The sequence below is a fragment of the Protomyctophum parallelum genome (assembly GCF_964188405.1).
Source record: "Protomyctophum parallelum genome assembly, chromosome: 14".
NCBI classification, from domain to species: Eukaryota; Metazoa; Chordata; class Actinopteri; order Myctophiformes; family Myctophidae; genus Protomyctophum; species Protomyctophum parallelum.
Genome location: NC_139709.1, coordinates 26249247 through 26271623, shown reverse-complemented (window position 1 = coordinate 26271623; position 22377 = coordinate 26249247). Strand labels below are relative to the sequence as shown.

Below are 22377 nucleotides of genomic sequence, written 5' to 3'. Positions count from 1 at the left end.
AGCTACACCGAAAATTGGCCACACATCGAATCATGCGACACGAGTGGGCGCTGTTTTGCATAAATACATGCATATACGCACGCACACACACACGCACGCACGCACGCACGCACGCACGCACACACACACACACACACACACACACACACACACACACACACACACACACACACACACACACACACACACACACACACACACACACACACACACACACTACATGATGATCCCATGTATGACCGATTGGAGGCGATATGCACCTAGTACAACCCACACATTTGTGTGAAGCAGAAGAAGAAAGCTACCCAATACCCATGTTGTGGTCGGCTGCTGCTAAATGCTAGTAGCTTCGATTGTGTTTCATTTGATCTCTTGTCAGCAGTAGGCTAATTATCAACGTTAACGTTTGTTCAAAAATGAATGTCGCCCCGTTGAAGAGGGTCTACCCAGAGTTACCCGTGTGGATTGTTGAAGATCACCACGACGTGAGTGATAATAATAATAATGATAGAATAAAGATATATTCGTTGTCTTCATTGACTGGTTGATTTCGTTACATAGGAGGTGTGTGAGCGGTGGGAATCGGATAGTGCTCACAGCCTCACATGCCCGCAGCCCGCTACTCTGTGTATCATCTCGAAGTGTCCTTGAGCAAGGCACTGAACCGCTATCCTGGCTGCCAGAGTGCCAGTGGCTGTCCACTGTCCATCGTTGTGTGTGAATGAATGGATGTGTGCAGATGCACTGCATCCATTTATATTACATTTATGATATATGAATTATGATATGTAACATTATGTATATAATTGTCTGGTTCTTCTGTTACTTTATCAGGTGGTATCTCATATCTATCGTGCCATAGCTTCCAGACATCTCCCATTGAAGAACATTAAAATGGTTCATTTGGACTCCCACCCTGATCTCCTTATCCCTGTCAACATGCCAGCGGACACGGTATTTGATAAGGATGCTCTACTCAGGTACAATGCCTTTTTTTTCTTTTTCTTTTTTTACAGTACAGTACAGTAGATTAGAGAATAGATGGACCTTTTCTCTTTGCCCTTTTAATAACGGCTATAGTTTATTATGAGCATGTGCGTGGCAGGTTGGCCTTGATAAAGGTTTTAGGCTAAGGCTGCTTATTTTATTCCGAACACTGACTGTATTCCTGCTGTAAAACTAACTGGTGACTGTCTGGTCCATCTACAGTGCACACATATCAACTCTAGAATTGGCCCACTGAGCTCCATTACATAAATTGACCGAAATCGTAAAAAAAAGAAAATCAATCAAAATCGTCAAATCAAATGGAATAGACTCCAGAGACCTATCATGAGCAGTGCAATGAGTGCAATCATGTTAGCAGCAGTTTGAGGTGAAGAGTGCACAGTGCAATAAAAACAGAACATGGCAGAAGTTAGTTTCTTTAATAGCTTGCAGGTGTGTGATATTAAAATGTTTGGAGAATCGTGACAGCAATAGATTAAATACCACCCTGTGGCCTCTTCCACTGGGGTTGAATGGTACCGGTTCGGTCCTTTTTCCTCGCCTAATATTGAACCAGTGTTTCCACTGAAAATGAATTGGGTCAGAACCCTAAATGTTGGTCCAGAACTGGAACCAAAAAATGTCCGCCGGTTCCATGAAAGCACCACAAGAATGTAGAACGGAACCAGTTCTTGAATCAAAGTTCTTTTGGTGGAAAAGCGGCCTATATGTGTCTGTAAAAAGCATATTGTATGTGTATGGGACTGTTTTTACACTCAGACTTGACGACTTGAAACTGGATTTTACTCTGTGCAAAGCACATCATCCCAATTTGATGTCAGGATTTGACTACATCTTTAACCCCTTATGAATTATGAGCCAGAACACTTCCTAATATCATCTGGCATGGCCCTTCTGGGCACTACAAACTGTCTTGCAACCCTTTGTTCATGGCCTTCTAAACTCAATAGTATTCTCTTTTAAATCAGTCCTTTAAAACATTTTCTGCAGACTTAATTTGCTTTTATATTTTACTTCCATTATTATTATTATTATTATTATTATTAATAATAATCTAATTATGTTGTTTATATGAAGGATTTTCAACTGTCACAAAGGTGCTATACACAAAGATGATGATCACAATGATATGTTTATCTATGACAGCCAGACGGATTTTCCTGAAGTGCATTATTTGTCAATGGGATGGGATTTGTCAACTGGTGATAGCAGGCGAACAGGCGATGGTCGAAAAGGGGGCGGAAGAACGTCTCCCGAAAAGATGAAAATAATTTATCTTTTGGGTGGCATCGTCCAGTGATAGCTGGCGATTAGGTGATAGCCAATGAAATTCATGTGTCCCGCTGTTAAAACGCACTGTAAGGGATATGTTGCAGGAGATGGTCTATATACCCCCGGATAGCCACCGCATTGTTTTATGTTTTTCAGTGAGTTGAGTATTGAGAACTGGATAATGCCCATGGTATATGCCGACCATATATCCTCTGTAGCCTGGCTACATCCATACTGGGCCCAGCAGATAAGGGAAGGAGAGCACAGAATGGCCATAGGTAAAGACACATCCACCAACACTCTCAGGTAACACACTTCCCATTGATAAGATATTTAAAATCTGAAACAAAAAATATTGCTAATAATAAAAAATAATTCTAATGTTTTTCACCATTGTTGATACAGCTGTATGCTTGCCTATGACTGCTATTGATATTATCTCCAAGGATAATAAATAGATAAATTATTAGTATTAATCCTCACCCCTCTCTCTCTGCTTCCGCAGGGTGACCAGTACAGATGACTACTTCCTCAGTGATGGCCTGTATGTTCCAGAAGAACAACTGGAGAATGCTAAACGACTCAGTCTGGATGTGGTCAAAGTCAATCCAGTCAAACCAAACCACAGGAAATACACAGGTACCTACTGTACATAAACTAGCCAAAAAACTGACAAATCTGCCACAGCAAAAAAAGAAATAGCCCTGGATAGATTGGTCTGTCACTCCTCGGTTTGAATTACATTTCGGTCACCCCAGAGTTGTGCATGACTATCAAAGTGGGACATTGGATGGATAGTTAGTTTTCTCAAGTTTTCTCTTTTTATTTTTTACAAACAAGGCAACTAACTAACTGAAGCTGGTCCAGCCTAACATTGCTCTATGGTGTTGTGTTTATCTTTTTAGAGAGGAAGATTGGGAGGGAAATGTGCGGAGCTAAGAAACCCAGGACAGTGTTCCAGGGGACTGGGGAAGGAAGCCACCCTGAGCCCTTCTATAGCACCATGCCTGGGGCAAGTGGAAGCAACACTTGCTCAGGCAGGAAAGAGCCAACGGAGGGCAGCATAGCTACAGAGTCTTGCAGCAGCAACAACCATAATGCAACAGAAGTGCAAGAACAGCTTGGTAAACCAACAGACTTGGAGGGTGATGATGATGGTGATGTTGATGATGAAGGCTCAATCCGTTATGCTGTAAACAAGTTATTGTCACTTCTCAAAGAGTCAGAGCCATACATCTTGGACATTGACTTGGATTTCTTCTCCTGTAAGAATCCCTTCAAGGAGTTATACACACAGGTACACCTCTCTATATTCTGTCATGCCACACAGTAAATTATTTTTCTAGCATCTCACAGCTTCTGTAAAGCACCATTCATTTCAGGCTAGCCGTCTTACATAGGACACAGTTTGCTTTGTGTACTTTTTCACAGTGTACTTTATTCCTTTAACATGGGTGGCTGTGACTATTATTATTATTATACTGCACATTGCATTGACTTGAGGTTTCAATGATGGTTGTGCTTTCCAGGAAGAATACACCATTCTTAAACAGCTCTACAGCTTTCGAAGACCCAGCACAAACGCTGCCGAGGTGAGTTTCAGTACAGTGATAAACACCCACGACATACTTTACTGTGATTGTGAGGTGATGCAATGCATTGGAGGGATAGCCTGTATGAGTACCATTAGCTGCACCAGCTGTCACATCAAATAATTAAAATAATGTCCTGAATGTGAATTAATGAATCACTGCGCGTCTGCAGAAGTATACACACTTTGTCCTCTGTGTCAATGTATCAGTTTGTACAACATTGTACAATCTCAGTTAAATGAACACTGAGGAATTCACAGTATAGTAATGCAAAAATGTGTGTTTGGACCAGGAGGAGCTTAGCGAGTGTGTGTATCATCGTACACATCAGTTGGAGGACCTAGAGGCAACGTTTGCTGATCTCATAGAGGATGATGGCGACGAGACCGTCGCACGCTGGGCCAGTAACCCTGGGTAATCTAATGTATGGTTTTGCTAGACCGGTGACTAAAACAGACTTTTGCATACTTACAAAGTGATCGGTGCGTATTAAGCAAAAACCAAGGGCCGATCATAGTACAAGAAAGAAATGCCACACGGTCTTCAAATGCAAAAATAGTTTTAATAGGAAATGACCTTATCAGGTTATCTTATGGTTATCTATGATAACCAGAATGTTTGCATTTACACTTCTATCTTCTACGCTGGACTGCTAAATGAAATAATATTGGGTTCATGTTCTGTCATGTAACTCCCCCTTGCAGTGAAACTATTTTTACAAATGAAATACTATATAAAGAAGTCTACAAATAATGAGTAGGATTTATTAAAAGCCTATCTGGTAAAAGGGATTTTGATTACAGAGTTGCACATTGTGCATCCGTGTGTTTTTTAGTTTTTGTAGTATCTCGCTATGTTTTCCATATTTCAGGATGACTTCCCTGACCCACCTGGTATCAAGTCTGAAGAAGAGAAACCAGTCACCTGATTATGAAATGGTAATAATATTTATTAATAATGAATTGTAGCTTTATGGGAATTATAGGTTCAATGGTAATAGGCATAGACACACATCAACTTACTCACACCACACATTATTATATGATTCAATGCACACGGTTACCCAATACTTGATATTTACAACTGTACACACAGTACATACAAGAAGTGCCACATTATTAGCTTCGCTGGCGCTGGCGAGTAGGAGAGTAGCAACACGCTTTGATCTCGCCGCAAAGCGGGTGCCTATGGGCTATAGTTCCAAACATTGCTCCTATGGCTGGAACTATCCCATTGAGATAGAATGAGCACTTCCGCATTCCATTGTTACAATGGGAGTCAACGCTAGTGTTGCCACTCTTACTAGATTACTCTGGGCTTGCGTTGCCAGGCTATCCGACAAACGTATGACACATCATACATGTCCATATAAAGAGCATAATCTGTCCAGACAGATTTACAGACAGACAACTTGAACATTGTAGAATAGGGATGTGAATGTGTCGGTATTTTGTCTGAGGCATTTACTGTCGATCAATTTCTTTTAAAATTGGAGCTACAAGAGGGGTCTTAAAATTAATGTTATATCTTTTTATCTTTCTTTTTTATTATTATTATTATTATAGGTTTTTTAAACATAATTCAACTTTTTACACTGGATGTCAATGGAGAGGCAGCTTGGGCTGAAACCTTGTCCAAATATGGACATGGCTGACGTCACTTTATGTCATAGATAACTTCTGTAGGGGTTTGTAATTAATACATGCACAATGTCAGTAGTAAGCTATTAAAACAGTGTTAGCTCTCCTTTTATTTAATTTACTTCTGTTTATATTGCCAGCTGCTACCCAACTGTACAGCTAGCTTCACTGCCATGTTGTGCATGCTTTACGAAGCACATATTAACGCACTAACCCCAAATGGTTAGCATCTAGTAATGCCTGGGCGGGAGAAACCGTACAGTTAGCTGACATTGTGGACAACCCAATGTGTGAGAAACACATTTTGCAGCACCTAGATTATCTGTAAGGACTTGAAGAGATTTGAGAAAGGGATAATAATGAGCCAGCTGTCAGAACGCCGTGGCTTCCATCTGGACCAGTCAGAACTATTGTGCAAAAAGGGATGCGGTTTCTTTGGCAATACAGCCTGGCATGGGCTGTGCTCAAAGTGCTGGCGAGAGGAAAATCTAAAATCCAGACAGAAACAAATTCAAGAAGACTGGAAACTGGCTGCAAGATTTCAGAAAGAGTCCTATACCAGCCGACACCAAAGAGCACAGTCAACCATTACGCCCTTCAGAGACTTTGTGGAAAGACAAACCAAGGAGGTCAGAACTTTTGCGGAAAAACAAACCAAGGAGGTCATAAGGTTTTTTACATCTTACACAAAATTGCCACCTAAAAGAGACCTTCACCCTGTGGTGACTCAACCCTGGCCCTTTATAGATACAGACCACACCACTCAGGAATTCATTGACTTCCTCAAACCTCTGAAGCCAGGTAGGGAGATCTTCAAAAGGTGTTTGGCCTTCACTAAGAGTATGGTTTACAAGAGACGTCTGGGTGTTGATGAGTTATCAGAATGTGTCCAGGACTTTTACCAGAACCTCTCAGAATATCTGCATGCCCAGTTTGAAGGTCCATCGGATCACATAGAGAGCATTATGGATAAAGTAGAGAAGTATATGATGATTCATCTGTATGAGGAAGTCTTCTGTCCTGACACTACAGATGACGAGAAGAATGACTTGACCATCCAGAAGAGAATTAAGGCCTTGCACTGGGTCACCATTGAGATGCTGTGTGTTCCTGTGGATGAGGACATCCCAGAGGTGTCAGATAGTGTAGTTGAGGCCATCATAGATGTCAATGAGATAGACTCAAAGCGTGTACCTAAGGACAAGCTAGCATGTATCACTCGCTGCAGCAAGCACATCTTGAAAGCCATCAAGTCCACCAAAAAAGAGGCTGGGTCTGCAGACGACTTCCTCCCCACTCTCATCTACATTATGCTGAAGGCAAATCCTCCACGACTGTTTTCCAACATCCAGTACATCACCCGCTTCTGTAACCCTAGCAGGCTCCTGACTGGGGAAGATGCTTACTACTTCACAAACTTGTGCTGTGCAGTGGCCTTCATTGAGAAGATAGATGGCCAGTCTTTGAACCTGTGCTCTGAGGATTTTGAGCTCTATATATCTGGCCAGGCATCTCCACAGCAGCCACAGGCTATAGAGACATCCGTCGCTTCCTTAGGCAGCACAGCTCTGAGCGAGGCACATGAGCGACTAAACCTGCTGACAGAGGTGGGGGTGCAACAGGAGCAGGTCATGGAGGGTGCTCAGAAGCTGGAGAGTGATCTCATTGACTGGACTGACGGAGTGGAGCACGAGGTGCAGGAACATATGCATCGGTTCTCATCAGAGACGCAAGATCCCATCGCGGCCCCTGGGACATCAGCAATTGACTATGATGTTGCAGAGGATGTGAGGAGCGATCTCCTTCCACCACCACTTCAGCCGCAGGTGTTTGCTGGGTGATGCGCAAACATCTGATTCTGAACACTGTGCTGTACTATGATGTCAGGCATTTCCATATTTTGGCAGGGTTTCAGTCCCATTTGGAATTGTGGGCTTCAATACAACTTTTTGAAATGTTTTATACTTTTTGTATATCGGGGTGAATGTTAAAATAATATTTTTCTTGCACCTTTTCTGCAATCCTGCTACTTCTATGTGCTTTAACTTACACACTCCATTTAAACTTGAACATTTTCAGCTATTGTACAACTAGATTTGACTCAAGCCAGTATTTACGTAAATTGACAATGAAAGGAAGTCATATGTCTGAACAAATCGGCTTTTTGTGTCAACACAAACATGAAATGCCATTGACAATGAAAGGATAATTTACGTAATATGTGACTTTTTTAAACACAGTGCAACTGTTTTAATTCAGCTCGAGACTTTGTTTGTTCAGTAACAGTATAGAGCCTTAACCTTTTAACAAAAAAATGGTAATAAAATAATATCACTTACACAATCTTTAAATCATTTAAATGTCTCAAGGTGCATCAGGCAGGTTTGACATGTGACTACTCCGAGCTGCCCCATCACATCAGCACTGACGAGGAGATAGAAAGGCTCATCTTGGCTGTCCAGCTCATCCTAAAAGCCCTGCCCAAACCCACCATGGTCACCATGTCCAGGTAACTAAAAACACACTATGGAAGTTTTTTCTGTACATAACAATCTAATTTTCAATCTCATCATTTAGAATTGAAAATAGGCTTTGTTATGAAAAGTAAAAGGATCTGGCTAGTTTTTCATAATGTTCATAATTATGACATAATTAACACGTTTTCTCTAATGTCATAAAGGCACTCTGATAGGATGGAGCATACTTCAGGCATTTTCCATGTCAACTCTCTTCATTCTCATTCTCTACAATCTACAATACATTCTCATTCACGCGCATTATTCCCTCTGTGCAAATTAGGTGGTCTTTTTAAGCAGCCTCAGTTCTCTGCTTAGTCTACATGCTTAGCTGTCAAAGCAGGTTGTATAGTGCCAGATTGTACAGCGTCGGTGTGAAATCTCCCCCACTTTTCCGGCCTACGACTGCCTGTATTAAAGTTTCTCGTTATTAGAATTAGAATGATTATTATATTGTATCAATGTTCAATTGTTCATGGAATAATTGTATCTCGTGCTCTGCTCTGGGGGTTGTGTTGATATCAGAATATGTCTTGTTGCACAGGTAATCTGTAAATATCACATGAGCAGAGCCATACCGACGAGCTAAATACAATAGCTTTGCAATAAATGTCAATCTTGAGCTGAAGAGTCTTGATGAACTAATGTTTAGGTGGAAGTTGGAGTACTTTAGACAACATTTCTCATGTGTTCCTTGACCTTATCAACAGCTTATGAACTTTGTGCGTGCATGTGTGTGTTTTTCAGGTCCAGTCTAGATGAGTACTGTCCAGCAGAGCAGGTCAACTCTATCCAAGACAGAGTGTTGGCTACATTAGAGACCCTGTATGGAAAGTTGAGCTTAAACAGAGACTATGACCACACCCCTACACAACCACATGACAGCCTACCACAGGTCTCCTAGTCCATCTCAACTCTCACGCTCATACATACACATATATGGTGAATAAATATGGTGTAACGATTGGATATGTTTGGATAGAACACACAATCCTTATACATGGGTATGTGCAGCCCAAGTACACAAATGCACCACCCAGTACGTACTGCCAATTTAGATGGAATTTAATGAAAGTTTAAACAAATAAACTCGAGTTAAAGTTTAAACCCTTAAACTTTGAAAAAGTCTCCATCCTACATCTACACAGTATTATGCATTAGTGGCAGTCTAGTATTAGCCCCCATTGTTGGGTTTTGTTAACACAAATGGTACAAACACATTGTAGTTTTCACAATATTTAAATGTATTTATGTGGTATAGGGTATTCGTCTACAAGTTTGTTTGGTGATCAGATCTAAATAAGAAACCACTAGTTTCATGGTGGCTATTTAGGCTCTGTATTGGTATGCAGCTCCATGGTATACAGTACTGGCTGGCTGAAAAACAAAACTAAAAGATATAAAGTGAACACAATGTAAACATCTTTTAAGTCTTGTAATTCAAAACATATGTTTTCAGTTGTCAGAATACAGTAGTGCTGTTAATCCCATTCTCAAGTAGGAAACGTGAAGGAGTCTTGCTTAGCCACTTAATGAAAACAGCACATTTAAAGCTAACAACGCATCGCGTTGTGAGCTTTAGATCTGCCATTTTCAGTTCACAAAATGTTCACATTAATGACCCATAATAGGGATACTATAGTTTACTGCCAGTCTTTAGAAGAAAAGGGAACATTAAACACCAAAATTAATAATCCTGTTAAAGAGAGTTCATATGTAATGTCTTAAATACAATCCTGTTATGTCTAGGTCTTGTGTGTGATGATCTTTAAAGCCCTTTTGTTAATAAATCCTAGGAATGTTGATCTAGTAGGACAGAGTGTCAATAAATATAACTTCACAAGAGAAGAAACATGACTCATTACATTTTTTCCATTGAAAATGTGCATTACAGAAGCATGAATTAGGCTTCAGACAGACACACAATCCTATATGCAGTGTCAGCAATTATCTTCTTTATGGAAGTTATTCAGCTACCCCGATACCCTGAAGTTCTCCAGATACCCTGATATGTCACCACTCACCAACCCAATGCTCTCAATGTTAAAGTCAAGTCATGGTACATTTATATGTAGCACATTTCATACCAGGTAAACTCAAACGTGCTTCACATTTAAAAACAAATTATTGTGCACAAACTACAGCGAATTACAGACACTCTCCCAATCCACCCATAAAAAAAACTATTCAAGGATGTATAAAAAGTAAAAAATGAAGTATAGTTTATTAGTTACGAATAGTGAAAAAAGGCTATCTACAAGCTCACAACATATTATACTGCAATGCATTTTGAGCTTCTAGTTTGGCCATTTCTTGACATTTTTGACAATAATAATTACATGATGCCCAATATAGGGACACACCACAAGCCAGGTTGAAAAGTCATTAAGCCTGCTAGTCTTCCAGCCGGGATTCGTTGTTGTTGGTCATTTCCCCGTGGTGCTGTAGGAAAGGGTGCATGCACTTTTCTGCACCCAGAAAACGATACATGCAGACAACGGCATCAAAAGGTAAAACACTGAAAAACAACCAGGAACAAAAAAGATGAGATTCATCACTGCAGAATCAACATTACTTATTAAATGATAGAATATACTTTCTCTGTGGCTACTGAATTTGAAAATCTTAAAAGGCAAAACTACAAATGTTTTTCATGAACATATTTACGTACAGGGCACACTGAATGATTGAATAAACACTAAAATGAATCGATAAACCCAAAGCCATGGAATTTTCATCAACTCTCAGCCATAATTCAAAGAGATTAGAGCTTCAAGCAAGACACTGTCTTACGTTGTCCTAACAAGAAAATGGAAGGGAGAACCCCGGTAAGTGTAGTTGTGTACTCACGCCTTCAGGAAGTTGACCGTGTACATGCTCCGCGGTGTGCAAATCATGGGTTCCTCGGTCAGAATGGCCCTCATGGCTCTCTGTACACATTCCTCTGGTCTCAGTGTTGCTAGCAGTGGGGCTATCTCCTTCCTGAAAAAGATATGCATTTACAAATGAGTTTGTGAGGATGATGGCATTGATAAATACAGCGGCAAGCAGCAATTATGAGACATTCTGAGAATATCAATATTATTGGTCCATCTGTGATTTATACAATGTCAACATACAAGACAGTAAAATAGCAAAGAACATGGGTACTGGGAACTGGAACAACTCAGAAGATGTATCAAGTCATGTATAATAATGACCATAACATGAACCATAATATGGCTGTTAATGTAGGAAAGCAATACACAATGTTGAAAACTGCCGGTTATGTTTCATTCCTTACTGACTGCCAGTAGGCAGTAAACACTAGTAAATATGCCTCTCGCGCTCCGCGCAGGTCGAGTCTTTATATAAGCAAAGTCATGTGACGTGTAGGCTGCCCGTGCGTCCTGGTAGGCTATATAAGCACGTGACAGCCCACACCCGGCCTCTTTGAACTTCTCGCTACCTGACGTGAGTATCGTAGGTAAGTGTATAGCTCCTAGAATCTGTACATTAGTTCTGTATTTGCAGGTCCAAAGAGTTGTTAAGACACTATATGTGTCGTGTTGTTGACATCCTGCCTGTGGCTGTTGCCGAGAGTGCAAATTGTTGTCCTCTCAAGGCTGTGGTTGTCAAATTATCACCATTTCTCTTTGGTTGTCTTGAGGATCCCTAGCTACAAACACTCATAGAGTAGTGTTGTTAAAGGGCTTCCTCCACACACTGGGTGTTGGCCGCGTGCTGCTGGTTTCCCACGGCACTCGCCTAGTTTACCTACAGTAGTTATAATTGTTTGTTTGTTAAATAAACTAATATTATTTCATTCTTAATTTGATTAAGAATAGATAAATAAATTCAGATTACTGGAGGTTCCCACATGGTCTGTGCCTGCACAGTCCTCGCTGGGATTGCCTAGTTAAATGTCTGACATTTTAGTTTGATGATTAATCTAATTAATTAATTAATCTAAATAACTTCATTTGAAAACAAAAAACTTTGGTTACTGGAGGTTCCCATGCGTTCTGTGGCTACACAGCTCTCGCTGGGATTGCCCAGTTAAGTATGTAATTGACATTAAGCTAGCTACAAACACTCTCATAGAGTAGTGTTGTTGAAGGGCTTCCTCCACACAGTGGGTGTTGGCCGCAGGCTGCTGGTTTCCCACAGCACTCGCCTATACCTAGTTTACATTTTTGTTTGATAATTAAACTAATATTATCTAATTCTTAATTCGATTAAGAATAGATAAATAAATTCAGATTACTGGAGGTTCCCACATGGTCTGTGCCTGCACAGTCCTCGCTGGGATTGCCTAGTTAGATGTCTGATTACATTTGTTTGATAATTAAACTAATATTATCTAATTCTTAATTTGATTAAGAATAGATAAATAAATTCAGATTACTGGAGGTTCCCACATGGTCTGTGCCTGAACAGTCCTTGCTGGGATTGCCTAGTTGAATGTCTGATTTACATTTTTGTTTGATAATTAAACTAATATTATCTAATTCTTAATTTGATTAAGAATAGATAAATAAATTCAGATTACTGGAGGTTCCCACATGGTCTGTGCCTGCACAGTCCTTGCTGGGATTGCCTAGTTGAATGTCTGATTTACATTTTTGTTTGATAATTAAACTAATATTATCTCATTCTTAATTCGATTAAGAATAGATAAATAAATTCAGATTACTGGAGGTTCCCACATGGTCTGTGCCTGCACAGTCCTCGTTGGGATTGCCTAGTTAGATTTATGATTACATTTGTTTGATAATTAAACTAATATTATCTAATTCTTAATTTGATTAAGAATAGATAAATAAATTCAGATTACTGGAGGTTCCCATGCGTTCTGTGCCTGCACAGTCCTTGCTGGGATTGCCTAGTTGAATGTCCCATTGACATTTTTGGTTGATGGTTAATCTAATTAATTAATTAATTCATCTAAATAACTTAATTTGTTAAAAAATAAAATAAAAAACTTTGGTTACTGGAGGTTCCCACGCATTCTGTGGCTGCACAGCTCTCGCGGGGATTGCCCAGTTAAGTATCTAATTGACATTAAGCTAACAGCAGGCCATTTAGCCTGACCAGTTAGCTGTTCGGTTTGCTGGAGGTTACTGACGCGTTCTGTGATTGTACAGTTCTCGCTGGTATTGCCTGGCTATACAACTGGCTTGAGACTACTGAGCTATGGCGTGTACGTCCTGTAGCGCTCAGCTCCAAGTCGACGATGGACATGACTTGTGTCCGACATCATCATGCTTGGGTGTCGGGCATCTCAGGGAAGCCCTGACTTACCCATGTATGAACTGTGGCACTCTGCCACTCTCTGTGAGAGAGGCTAGGCTGCGTGAGGTGGAGAACCTCCTGTTCAAGGGAAACCTCCCACCTTCTGGGGTCCCCGCTGGGGTCCCTTCTGATGAGAAGGTGAAGCGCAAACGCGGGTCTCGCGCAGAGCGCGGTCACCTGGCAAGGTCAACGGCGGCTGTCACGACTGCTCCATATCGCCATGAAATGGACGATTTGCGGGCGGAAATGGAGCGCCTTAAGGCAATGGTACGGCCACCGCTTCCTCCGCCACAGGCGGTCCAGGAGCCGGAGGGCGATAGTCATCTAGAATTAGATTATGATTGATGATGACGACGCCATGTCAACTAGAGCTTCAGACTCTATGTTCCATGACTAAGATGATATCCCCAGGGGGACCCCTCCCCCGAACGGGGGTCTCAGGGTGATCCCCAGGTGGATAGTGTGCAGGCTGAGGTTGGCTCAGAGACTTCCCGCAGAAGCTCGGTAAGCACTGAGCTGGGGATCGGGCCCTGCACATTGCGTTCAACGCTGCGTGCTGCCCTGGCTAAGATTGAGCTGGACGACCCGTCAGCCGCTCAGGGGGCGAGTAACCCGTTCTTAAAACGAGCTGCCGCCACTAAAATGCCACCCTTTGCTGTCCCACCCTCGCCTCACTACCTAAGTCAGCTGAAGCAGTGCTGGGCTGAGCCGGGTGCATCTGCCCACCGAGGCAAGGATGCAAGGACCCTGGCCTCCATGGACAAGGCAGAAGTGCATGGACTGGTTCGCATGCCTCCTGTAGACCAGTGCATTGCGGCGCTGGTTCTCTCTCCAGATGAGGCACTGAAGGCAAGAACCCGCTGTCTCAGTGTGCAGTGTGCAGCACTGATGACCTGCTGGCAAGGGCATATGGTTCTGCTGCACAATGGCCCATTTGGGGAACTCTCTCTCTCTCTGTGCTCCTCGCCCAGTCCAAGATCTTGGAGAGTGGGCCAGGGAGTGAGTTGGGCGACTTTAATGATGTGGCTCACGGCTCAGGGTGACTTCAGTCATAGACCCAAGTGAAGGCCCAGTGTTTGTCTCAAGAGGTGACCAAGCTCTTGGACAAACGAGCAATAGCAACGGTTCACCCACGTTCACAGAACAATGGGTTCTACTCCACCTACTTTCTGATCCCAAAGAAAGAGGTGTCTCTCAGGCCTATACTAGACCTGAGAGGGTTAAATGTGTACCTCAAGGTACTTCCGTTTTGGACGCTTCGCACAGTCGACGTCCTACAGGCTATCACACAGGGGGAGTGGTTCACCACAATAGACCTCAAAGATGCCTACTTTCATGTGCCTATACATCCAGAGCACAGAAAGTACCTCCGCCTTGCATTTCAAGGCAAAGTCTACCAGTTGGCCGTTCGGCCTGTCTCTGGCTCCCCGCATCTTCACAAGGTGTATGAGGGCAGCCTTAACGTCGCTATGCCGGTCGGGAGTGAAGATACTTCCCTACCTAGGCAATTGGTTCATCTGCGCCCCCTCATTCAGGGAGGCGGAACAGGTGACGTCCAGAGTCCTCGCTCACGTCGAGGTACTGGGCATGACCGTAAACCTCGAAAGGAGCTCGTTGCTCCCAACGCAACAGACCACCTTCCTCGGCATGTCCCTAGCTTCGGTATCGATGCAGGCACGACCTACTGCACAGAGGGTGGAGAGAATTACAGAACCTCCTGCGGTCTTTCCGCCCAGGGGCGAAGTTGACCGTCCTAACATAGCTCAGACTCGGCATGCTGACCGCAGTCTCAGCAATCACTCCTCTGGGGCTGTTACATCTACGCCCATTACAGAGGTGGTTCAATGGCCTTCACATGGACCCCTGTCTACACAGGCGGGTCAAGGTCAGAGTCACTCGCAGGTGCCTTGGTTATCTCCGCCGCTGGCGGGACAATGCATTCCTGCTGAGTGGAGTCTCTCTCGGCTCGGTCCCGGCGAGACGAGAGGTGGTGACAACAGATGCCTCGCCTCAAGGATGGGGCGCGGTATGGCAGAGGAGGTCAGTCCAGGAGGTATGGTGCTCTCGATGGAGAGGACGCCATATCAATGTGCTAGAACTCCGGACTGTTTCCTTGGCGCTGAAGCACTTCTTGCCCTCTCAGGGGGAAGCACGTGCTCATTCAGACGGACAGCACCTCAGTGGTGTTTCATGTCAACCATCAGGTCTCTGGAGTCCCTGAGGGGAGCCCATCGCCTGTGGACGTGGGCTTATCCTCTATTTTCCTCGATGAGGGCTATGCACCTGCCAGGCAGAGCAAACTCTGTGGCAGACTTCTGTCTTGTCAGAGACTGCCCCCTGGGGAGTGGAGATTGCACCCCCAGGTGGTACAGTTGATTTGGGATCGGCACAGGGTAGCCTACGTAGATCTATTCGCCTCAGAAGGCACGACTAATTTTCCTATGTGGTTCAGCCTGGCAGAGACCAGTGCCCCACTCGGGATGGACGCTCTCGCCAACGCTTGGCCGAGAACGCTCCTTTATGCATTTCCCCCGATCCCCCTGTTGTTGCCTGTGCTTCACAGGGTGGGATCGTCAGACCACAAGTTCTCTTGGTGGCCCCCAGGTGGCCCTCGAGAATATGGTATTCAACGCTCCTCAGTCTGTTGGACGGGGATCCATGGCAGCTTCCAGTGAGTGTAGACCTCCTGTCCCAGCTGGACAGGAAGTTGTGGCATCCATCGCCGAGCCTCTTTCAGCTTTGGGTAGGGCTGCTTTCTCATCATGGTGCAGCGACAGGGGTCTGGACCCAGTCTCTTTCCCTATACAACACGTACATTATTTACAGTGTCTACTTGATGCCGGCCGTGCGGCATCCACCTTGAAGGTGCACACGGCCGCTATATCCTTCAATCATAGCCATATTGATGGCAGGTCATTTGGTGCGCATTACTGGGTGACAGTTTCTGCGCGGTGCCAAGAGGTTACGCCCCCCCTAGGGTGAGGCGTACTGCAGCTTGGGACCTACCTCTGGTCCTGCGGGCATTGAGCAGGGCGCCCTTGAGCCTATGGCTGGGTCGTCCTTGAGCAATTTATCGATTAAGACTGTCTTTCTGTTAGCAGTTACGACAGCTAAGCGTGCGAGTGAGCTCCACGCACTTTCTATTAGCCCTGCATGCCTTCGGTGGAAGGCTAGCGGCACTGGGGTCACACTTTAGCCAAATGTGTCATTTTTGCCTAAGGTTCTGCCCCCGATTATGTTAACCCAGCCATAGAGTTGGCGGGATTCCATCCTCCCCCGTTTACATCCGAGGTGGAGGAAAGGGCCCACTTAATGTGTCCAGTCCGCGCGTTGCAACTGTACATTCAGGCAACACGGGATATTAGACGCTCAGAGCAACTGTTTGTGTGCTACGGCAGAAGGAATAGAGGAGGCGCGCTGTCTAAACAGCGGCTATCCCACTGGGTAGTGGATGCGGTTAAAAGGGCTTATGAAGCACCTGGTAAACCTGCCCCCTCCGATGTCATCTGCCATTCTACCAGGGGCATTGGCATGTCCTGGGCGGCGATGAGAGGGGTGTCACTGGCGGACGTCTGTGCGGCGGCGTCTTGGACAGCCCCTTGCACGTTCTTGAGGTTCTATCGCCTTGATGTGGCCTCTGGATCCTCACTGACGTCTGCGATCCTGCCACTGGCTGCTACGACAGTTTAGTAGGTGGGTTCGATTCCTCGTGACACTTCTGGTATGAGTCATCCACTATTGTTTACTGCCTACTGGCAGTCAGTAAGGAATGAAACATAACGCAAGTTACGAATGTAACTATGGTTATGTGAATTCCTGGATGACTGCCAGTAATAACGGTCACTCGGAATCTTTCAGGGCGAAAAGATTCTTAAGAGGCCGGGTGTGGGCTGTCACGTTTTTATATAGCCTACCGGGACGCACGGGCAGCCTACACGTCACATGACTTTGCTTATATAAAGACTCGACCTGCGCGGAGCGCGAGGCATATTCACTATTGTTTACTGCCTACTGGCAGTCATCCAGGAATTCACATAACCATAGTTACATTCGTAACTTGCGTTCCATGGTATAAATCCACTCACCTGTACTGTACTTTGAAACAAGAGCTTTTGCTGGTGATGTCATGAGTAAAAGACCATTTGAGGTCAAATAGTTGGACAGGCTATTTATCAATCTCTGTCTTCATTTGTTTTCATTAGAATCAAACAAAATAAATCATTCAATTTCATTAAAGAAAATTCTTTACTTTTTGTGCACACTAATTTAACCTTTTAATTACTTCTGTTCAGTATTCACCTACCTATTCTGGCATCTACTGAACATGTTTGTGTCAACCAGAGAGGGGCAAACCAGTGTCATCTTGATGCCATCCTTCTCTGCTGCTTTCAGCTCATGACTTAAAGACTCGTGGAAGCTCACAGCTCCAGATTTGCTGGCACAGTAGTCCTGCAACACACAGCAGGTTTTTGATCAGATTCCATGTTTTTAAAGCATCCCTACTGTGGACATTTAAAAAGAGACTACAATTTCGGAATGGTACAGAAAAGTCCAAAGGGTGAAATCAAACCCACTGCTGTTATAACACTTTTCACACACATTTGGGAACTGCATTGCATATGCCACAGACATAATACACTGTGAAAATCTGGCCATTCTACAGTTTTAGTCACTAAAACTAAGCAATATAATGAATATGTAAAATATAAGCATAATTAGTTGGTAGTTACCCATTGAAATCCATGCAGTCACATGTTTGAAAATACGTTACTAATAAACAGCTACAATGCAGATTAAATTGTGACATTCTGACCTCAATCCCTGCCATAGAGAAGAGTCCCTTTGTACTGGTCACCGTCACCATGTGTCCATGGTTCAATTCCATCATTCTGGGCAGGAATGCCTTGCACGTCTGCAGAGGCAAGAATACTTGGTTAGTATGCCATTCTACTCAATTTAGCTGTAGTTCAAGAAATGTGATGTATGACCTCAGTACTGATTTCAGAAGCTTTGTTTGGTACAAATGTACAACTTGAAATTACGAATAGATCATATATTCAATAAAGAGGAAGCATGAGCAAAATAGGTATAAACTATAAAGTATTCTAAAATATACCTGATTTTGTAGCAGAATTACACTAGTACTACACTACACTAGTACTTTGTAATAACTGACATTTTTGGGAGTGAAATTATTTGTATGCATCTTATCAATTTGAAATAATTCTTCAAGGGGCTGTACACATAAGAGGGTAATCATCATGACACTAAAATACTAAGCCCTGTTTAAATCGTTGTTTAATGTGGCTGGTCAAACTATTCCTGCCCAGAAATAGAAGTGATTTTCGTTGAAGTATAGGTCTATATCTTATTGACACATACCTCTATCCTCACTCAATTTTGAAGAACTCCTGTATTTTACTGTCCAGCAGTCATGCATAGTAGGTGGGGTTGCTGTGAGCTCATTTTACTCTGTAGAAAGTTAATTCTTCTACAAATACAGAGACCCTTTAATCTCAACTCACCCAAAACAGAGCATGGCAGTTCACCATCAAGGTGCGCTCGATTAGATGGTCGGGGCACTCTAACAAGTGGCGCCCTGATACCACCCCTGCATTATTGATGAGAATATCTATATCTCCCACTTCATGCTGCACTTTCTTTGCCATCAGGTACACCTGCTCCCGCTTGCCCACATCACACACATAGGTGTGTACCTGTGGCTGAAACAAACGGCCATCTTCTGCATTTAGGGAATCTGCAAATAAGCACAACCGTATATGCTTACAAACAAGACAAACTGTGTCGTAACCACTGATAAAAACAAACATACAAATCATTGCCATTTAATGTAGTGAATCTCAACTACAGCCATGGAAATTAATCAACTATGTTGGAAAGACCAATTTAGCCACAGTGTGACACCCAGTTAAATATGATTCAATAGCTGGTGGAAGCAGTGGTTTGGGTCTCTATGACGGGAGCTGAGACTTACGTTTTGACTAAATGGAGTAACTTCCATAAGGGAGAAGAGTAGCTGAGGATTTCAGAAATTCCCAGTTCTGTGACAGATAAAACACCTGGCGCCATGTTTATATACTGTGTACAATCTGTTTCTACCTTCATTTCTTTATGTTTACAGAGGGGTGTCATGGATCTATTCTACAGGAATGGAATGCTCGATCCTTTTGTGATCTCTAGTGCCTGCCCTTTTAACTTTTAACAGTTTGAAGGAGGAAAGAATCCCTTGGGTCTCCTCTCCGGTGCACACAGTGTCCTCTGTAAGTGTCTACAGCTACTTCACAAGTTCACATCAAGCATCTTCACTAGGCCCCATTTGGTAGGTGAAGGATTTCCACCCAGTGGGGACTGACTATACCTGACACTTTGAGACAATGGTGGCTGGTGGTGTTTGCACCAATTTCTGACCAATGGCATTGGCAACAGAATGAAATGAAGCAAAGGAGCACTAAGGAGGTATGACACTCCCTCCATTAAAAACGCACCATGGCGGCATTCATCACCTCTTGTGTTGGTTTCAGTTATCACTGATGTATTAGTGTACTCAACTGTAGTGTACATCATATGTTGGCCAAGTGTACCATTGAGACCGGAGCATCAGCTAATATTTCATGCCAGGAAAAGCCCTGCAATCTGCATTAACCAGAATACAATTATCACTGTTTGCCAGGCATTAAGTGCCATTTTATGTTTATGATCGAGCGAATTGTGATGCAGTACTGTGTGGCACTTGACTGTAGGCCAATAAATGTATAAATGAGATTAAATGTTATGTTACAATAAAATCCTGATCGACACGCACTGACATTTTTCATTTTAATCCCATGTAGTCTACAATGCACTGAACTTTTTTGTGCAGCACGTCCAAATATGTCCAAATATCATGCACAGTATACGCACCTTTATATCTTATCTCAAGTACTGTATAAATATGTAGATAATCTGTTTGTGTTCTTATCGGTCGCTTTTCCCCCTTTTATAGGCCAATTATACTGTGGTATAATTGGCCTATTTCCTTTATATTTTACTGTTGGTGAAAGTATTGTCTTTGGTGAGAGAAAGAGAGATCAGTCAGGTGCTCAAGGAGGAGATAAAAAAAGTGTTAAAAACGTAGGGTGCTTACTTGCTTCTAGCCTCCATATGACTTGAAATATAGAACAAAATCTTGCCTTTGGTAAAAGAAAATTGGGGGGTATGAATTAAGAGGGGGGGGTGTAGGCTTAGGCTATATCATTCATATTGGGTTCAAGTACAATGTCAGACTGTCTTGTCTTTGTATAGCCTTTGCATAACTCACAATGGGTTCAAGTACAAACAGGGACATCAGGGGGCGTCCGCGTACGTGTTACATTTGGGGGGGGGGGGGAAACATGAGGAATATATTATTACGTTGTCATTCACACATGCCCAGGCAATTTCAGGAACTAAATAACATTGAAAAAGAAAAGGACAATTCAGAAGTTGTCTCCAATGAGGCAATTTACCTACGGAGATCAACTCGTGGATTTGTCGCACCATTTCTGCAGTTTCCTCGTTGCTTTTACTGTTTATGTCCCAAAGAACCAGCGTTGCTCCCCGACGGGCGAACTCCGTGGCCAAATGCCGCCCCAAGCCGCCACCGGCCCCGGTTATCAGACAGATCTGACCCGTTACATTCTTCTCCTTTGGACCAACAAGCCACTTCACACCGGCCAGCACGAAAGACCAAACTACTCTGAATGTTACGACGGCGAATTCCGAGAGAACGCCCATTGTTGCAACGCAAACCACGCTGTTATGTTGGTTCGTTGGTTTTGTTGATACTGTCTAAAAAACCTAATCTGTTAGCATTTTGAGCAGAATATAGACATCAAGACATGAGCTGCCTGTGACCGCGGCCGCGAACCTTTATTTCTTTGTTAACGTCAGCGGCTGCCAAAGTCCCTGCCTGGTGTAAACTCAACTGAACTGTGTACGCGGTGAAACACAAGGCGAACAGAGAAGCCTAGCTCTGCTCCATAGCTCTAATGCCCTTTGCATTAGAGGCTAGAGCTATGGATCCGAGCAAGGGAAGCCCCACCCATGATCAAGTAGATTTGGATCATGATCAATAATCCCATTCGACTGGATTCGACTTCATGCTATTTCCAACACATTTTTCCATGTCACCTGTTCTGTTCTTTATGTGATTCTATGAACAAATTAAGTCTCTATAAAAATGCTAATAATAATAATAACAATAATACCGTAATAATACATATTAAATAATAGCAATAATAATGACAAAAACAACAATAATAGTAATAGGCTATTTATTAGCCTATTTCATCCTAAATAACTACATCAATATATTCTAAGAGAGTAGCCTATAAAACAAACATTTTAATGATGGTCAGAGAGACAAATGTAACGGTTGTAAAATATGTGTATTCATGTACCTCCCTAGGGAGACACTTGAGAGGCATCCTAACCAGATGAGCCGAATCACCTGTGGCTGCCTCATGTCATGGCTCCTTTCCAAGCGAAGAAGCAGCGACTCTAATGGAGATGCCAGTCACCCGTCTGAGAAAACACATACGTGTGTGTGTTTGTATTATGTACAGGCCATGGGTGTGGGAAGCCAGCCAAAGGACAAAGCATTGTGAAAAATATTAAATACTGGTATATAATTAATTAATTATATTGGTGGTTATTCAAGAGAGAGAGAAGGGGGACTGTATCTTAATAGGCCCTAATTAAGAGACTCAGACCCCCCCCCCCCACACTCACACACACACACACACACACACACACACACACACACACACACACACACACACACACACACACGCACGCACGCACGCGCACGCACACACACACACACACACACACACACACACACACACACACACACACACACACACACACACACACACACTTCTCTTGGGGGTGGCTGTGATATGAGAAACATATTAAAACATTGATGATAGCGTGTGTGTGTGTGTGTGTGTGTGTGTGTGTGTGTGTGTGTGTGAGAGAGAGAGACGCAACTTGGCCTGTTGTAGCGCCACCATGAGGCTGATTTGAAAACTGTCA

The 22377-nt window shown here is 43.2% G+C and overlaps 3 protein-coding genes across 3 annotated transcripts; 2 read left to right on the top strand and 1 right to left on the bottom strand.

Annotated features, from left to right (window-relative positions):
• The first annotated feature begins 325 nt into the window (after positions 1–325).
• Positions 326–10080, top strand: cUnh5orf22 (chromosome Un C5orf22 homolog). The gene is made up of 10 exons (XM_083781419.1): positions 326–485; positions 835–980; positions 2437–2586; positions 2786–2919; positions 3186–3577; positions 3810–3872; positions 4165–4286; positions 4744–4810; positions 7882–8021; positions 8776–10080. The coding sequence occupies exons 1-10, from the start codon at positions 417–419 to the stop codon at positions 8930–8932; spliced, it is 1440 nt and encodes a 479-aa protein (XP_083637545.1). The 5' UTR covers positions 326–416; the 3' UTR covers positions 8933–10080.
• On the top strand, positions 5872–7353 carry LOC310870505 (rab5 GDP/GTP exchange factor-like; the record flags this gene model as incomplete). The annotated part of the gene is made up of 1 exon (XM_083781741.1): positions 5872–7353. One exon carries the CDS (start codon positions 5872–5874, stop codon positions 7351–7353), a length of 1482 nt encoding a protein of 493 aa, XP_083637867.1.
• A 31-nt stretch (positions 10081–10111) lies between the features above and the next one.
• Positions 10112–21321, bottom strand: LOC310870261 (retinol dehydrogenase 10-B-like). The gene is made up of 6 exons (XM_083781420.1): positions 20808–21321; positions 18828–19060; positions 18116–18214; positions 17606–17751; positions 10879–11010; positions 10112–10546 (listed from the first exon to the last, which is right to left on the bottom strand). Exons 1-6 carry the CDS (start codon positions 21073–21075, stop codon positions 10423–10425), a joined length of 1002 nt encoding a protein of 333 aa, XP_083637546.1. The 5' UTR covers positions 21076–21321; the 3' UTR covers positions 10112–10422.
• Positions 21322–22377: the final 1056 nt, after the last annotated feature.

Bases quoted from the DNA above. Each gene is read 5' to 3' on its own strand.
- cUnh5orf22 (XM_083781419.1), top strand. From the start codon at position 417: ATGAATGTCGCCCCGTTGAAGAGGGTCTACCCAGAGTTACCCGTGTGG. The intron at 981-2,436 runs GTACAATGCCTT...TATGTTTTTCAG, and splicing joins GATAAGGATGCTCTACTCAG to TGAGTTGAGTATTGAGAACT. The intron at 8,022-8,775 runs GTAACTAAAAAC...TGTGTTTTTCAG, and splicing joins ACCATGGTCACCATGTCCAG to GTCCAGTCTAGATGAGTACT.
- LOC310870261 (XM_083781420.1), bottom strand. From the start codon at position 21,075: ATGGGCGTTCTCTCGGAATTCGCCGTCGTAACATTCAGAGTAGTTTGG. The intron at 19,061-20,807 runs GTAAATTGCCTC...GCTTATTTGCAG, and splicing joins CCACGAGTTGATCTCCGTAG to ATTCCCTAAATGCAGAAGAT. The intron at 10,547-10,878 runs GTGAGTACACAA...GTTGTTTTTCAG, and splicing joins ACGGTCAACTTCCTGAAGGC to TGTTTTACCTTTTGATGCCG.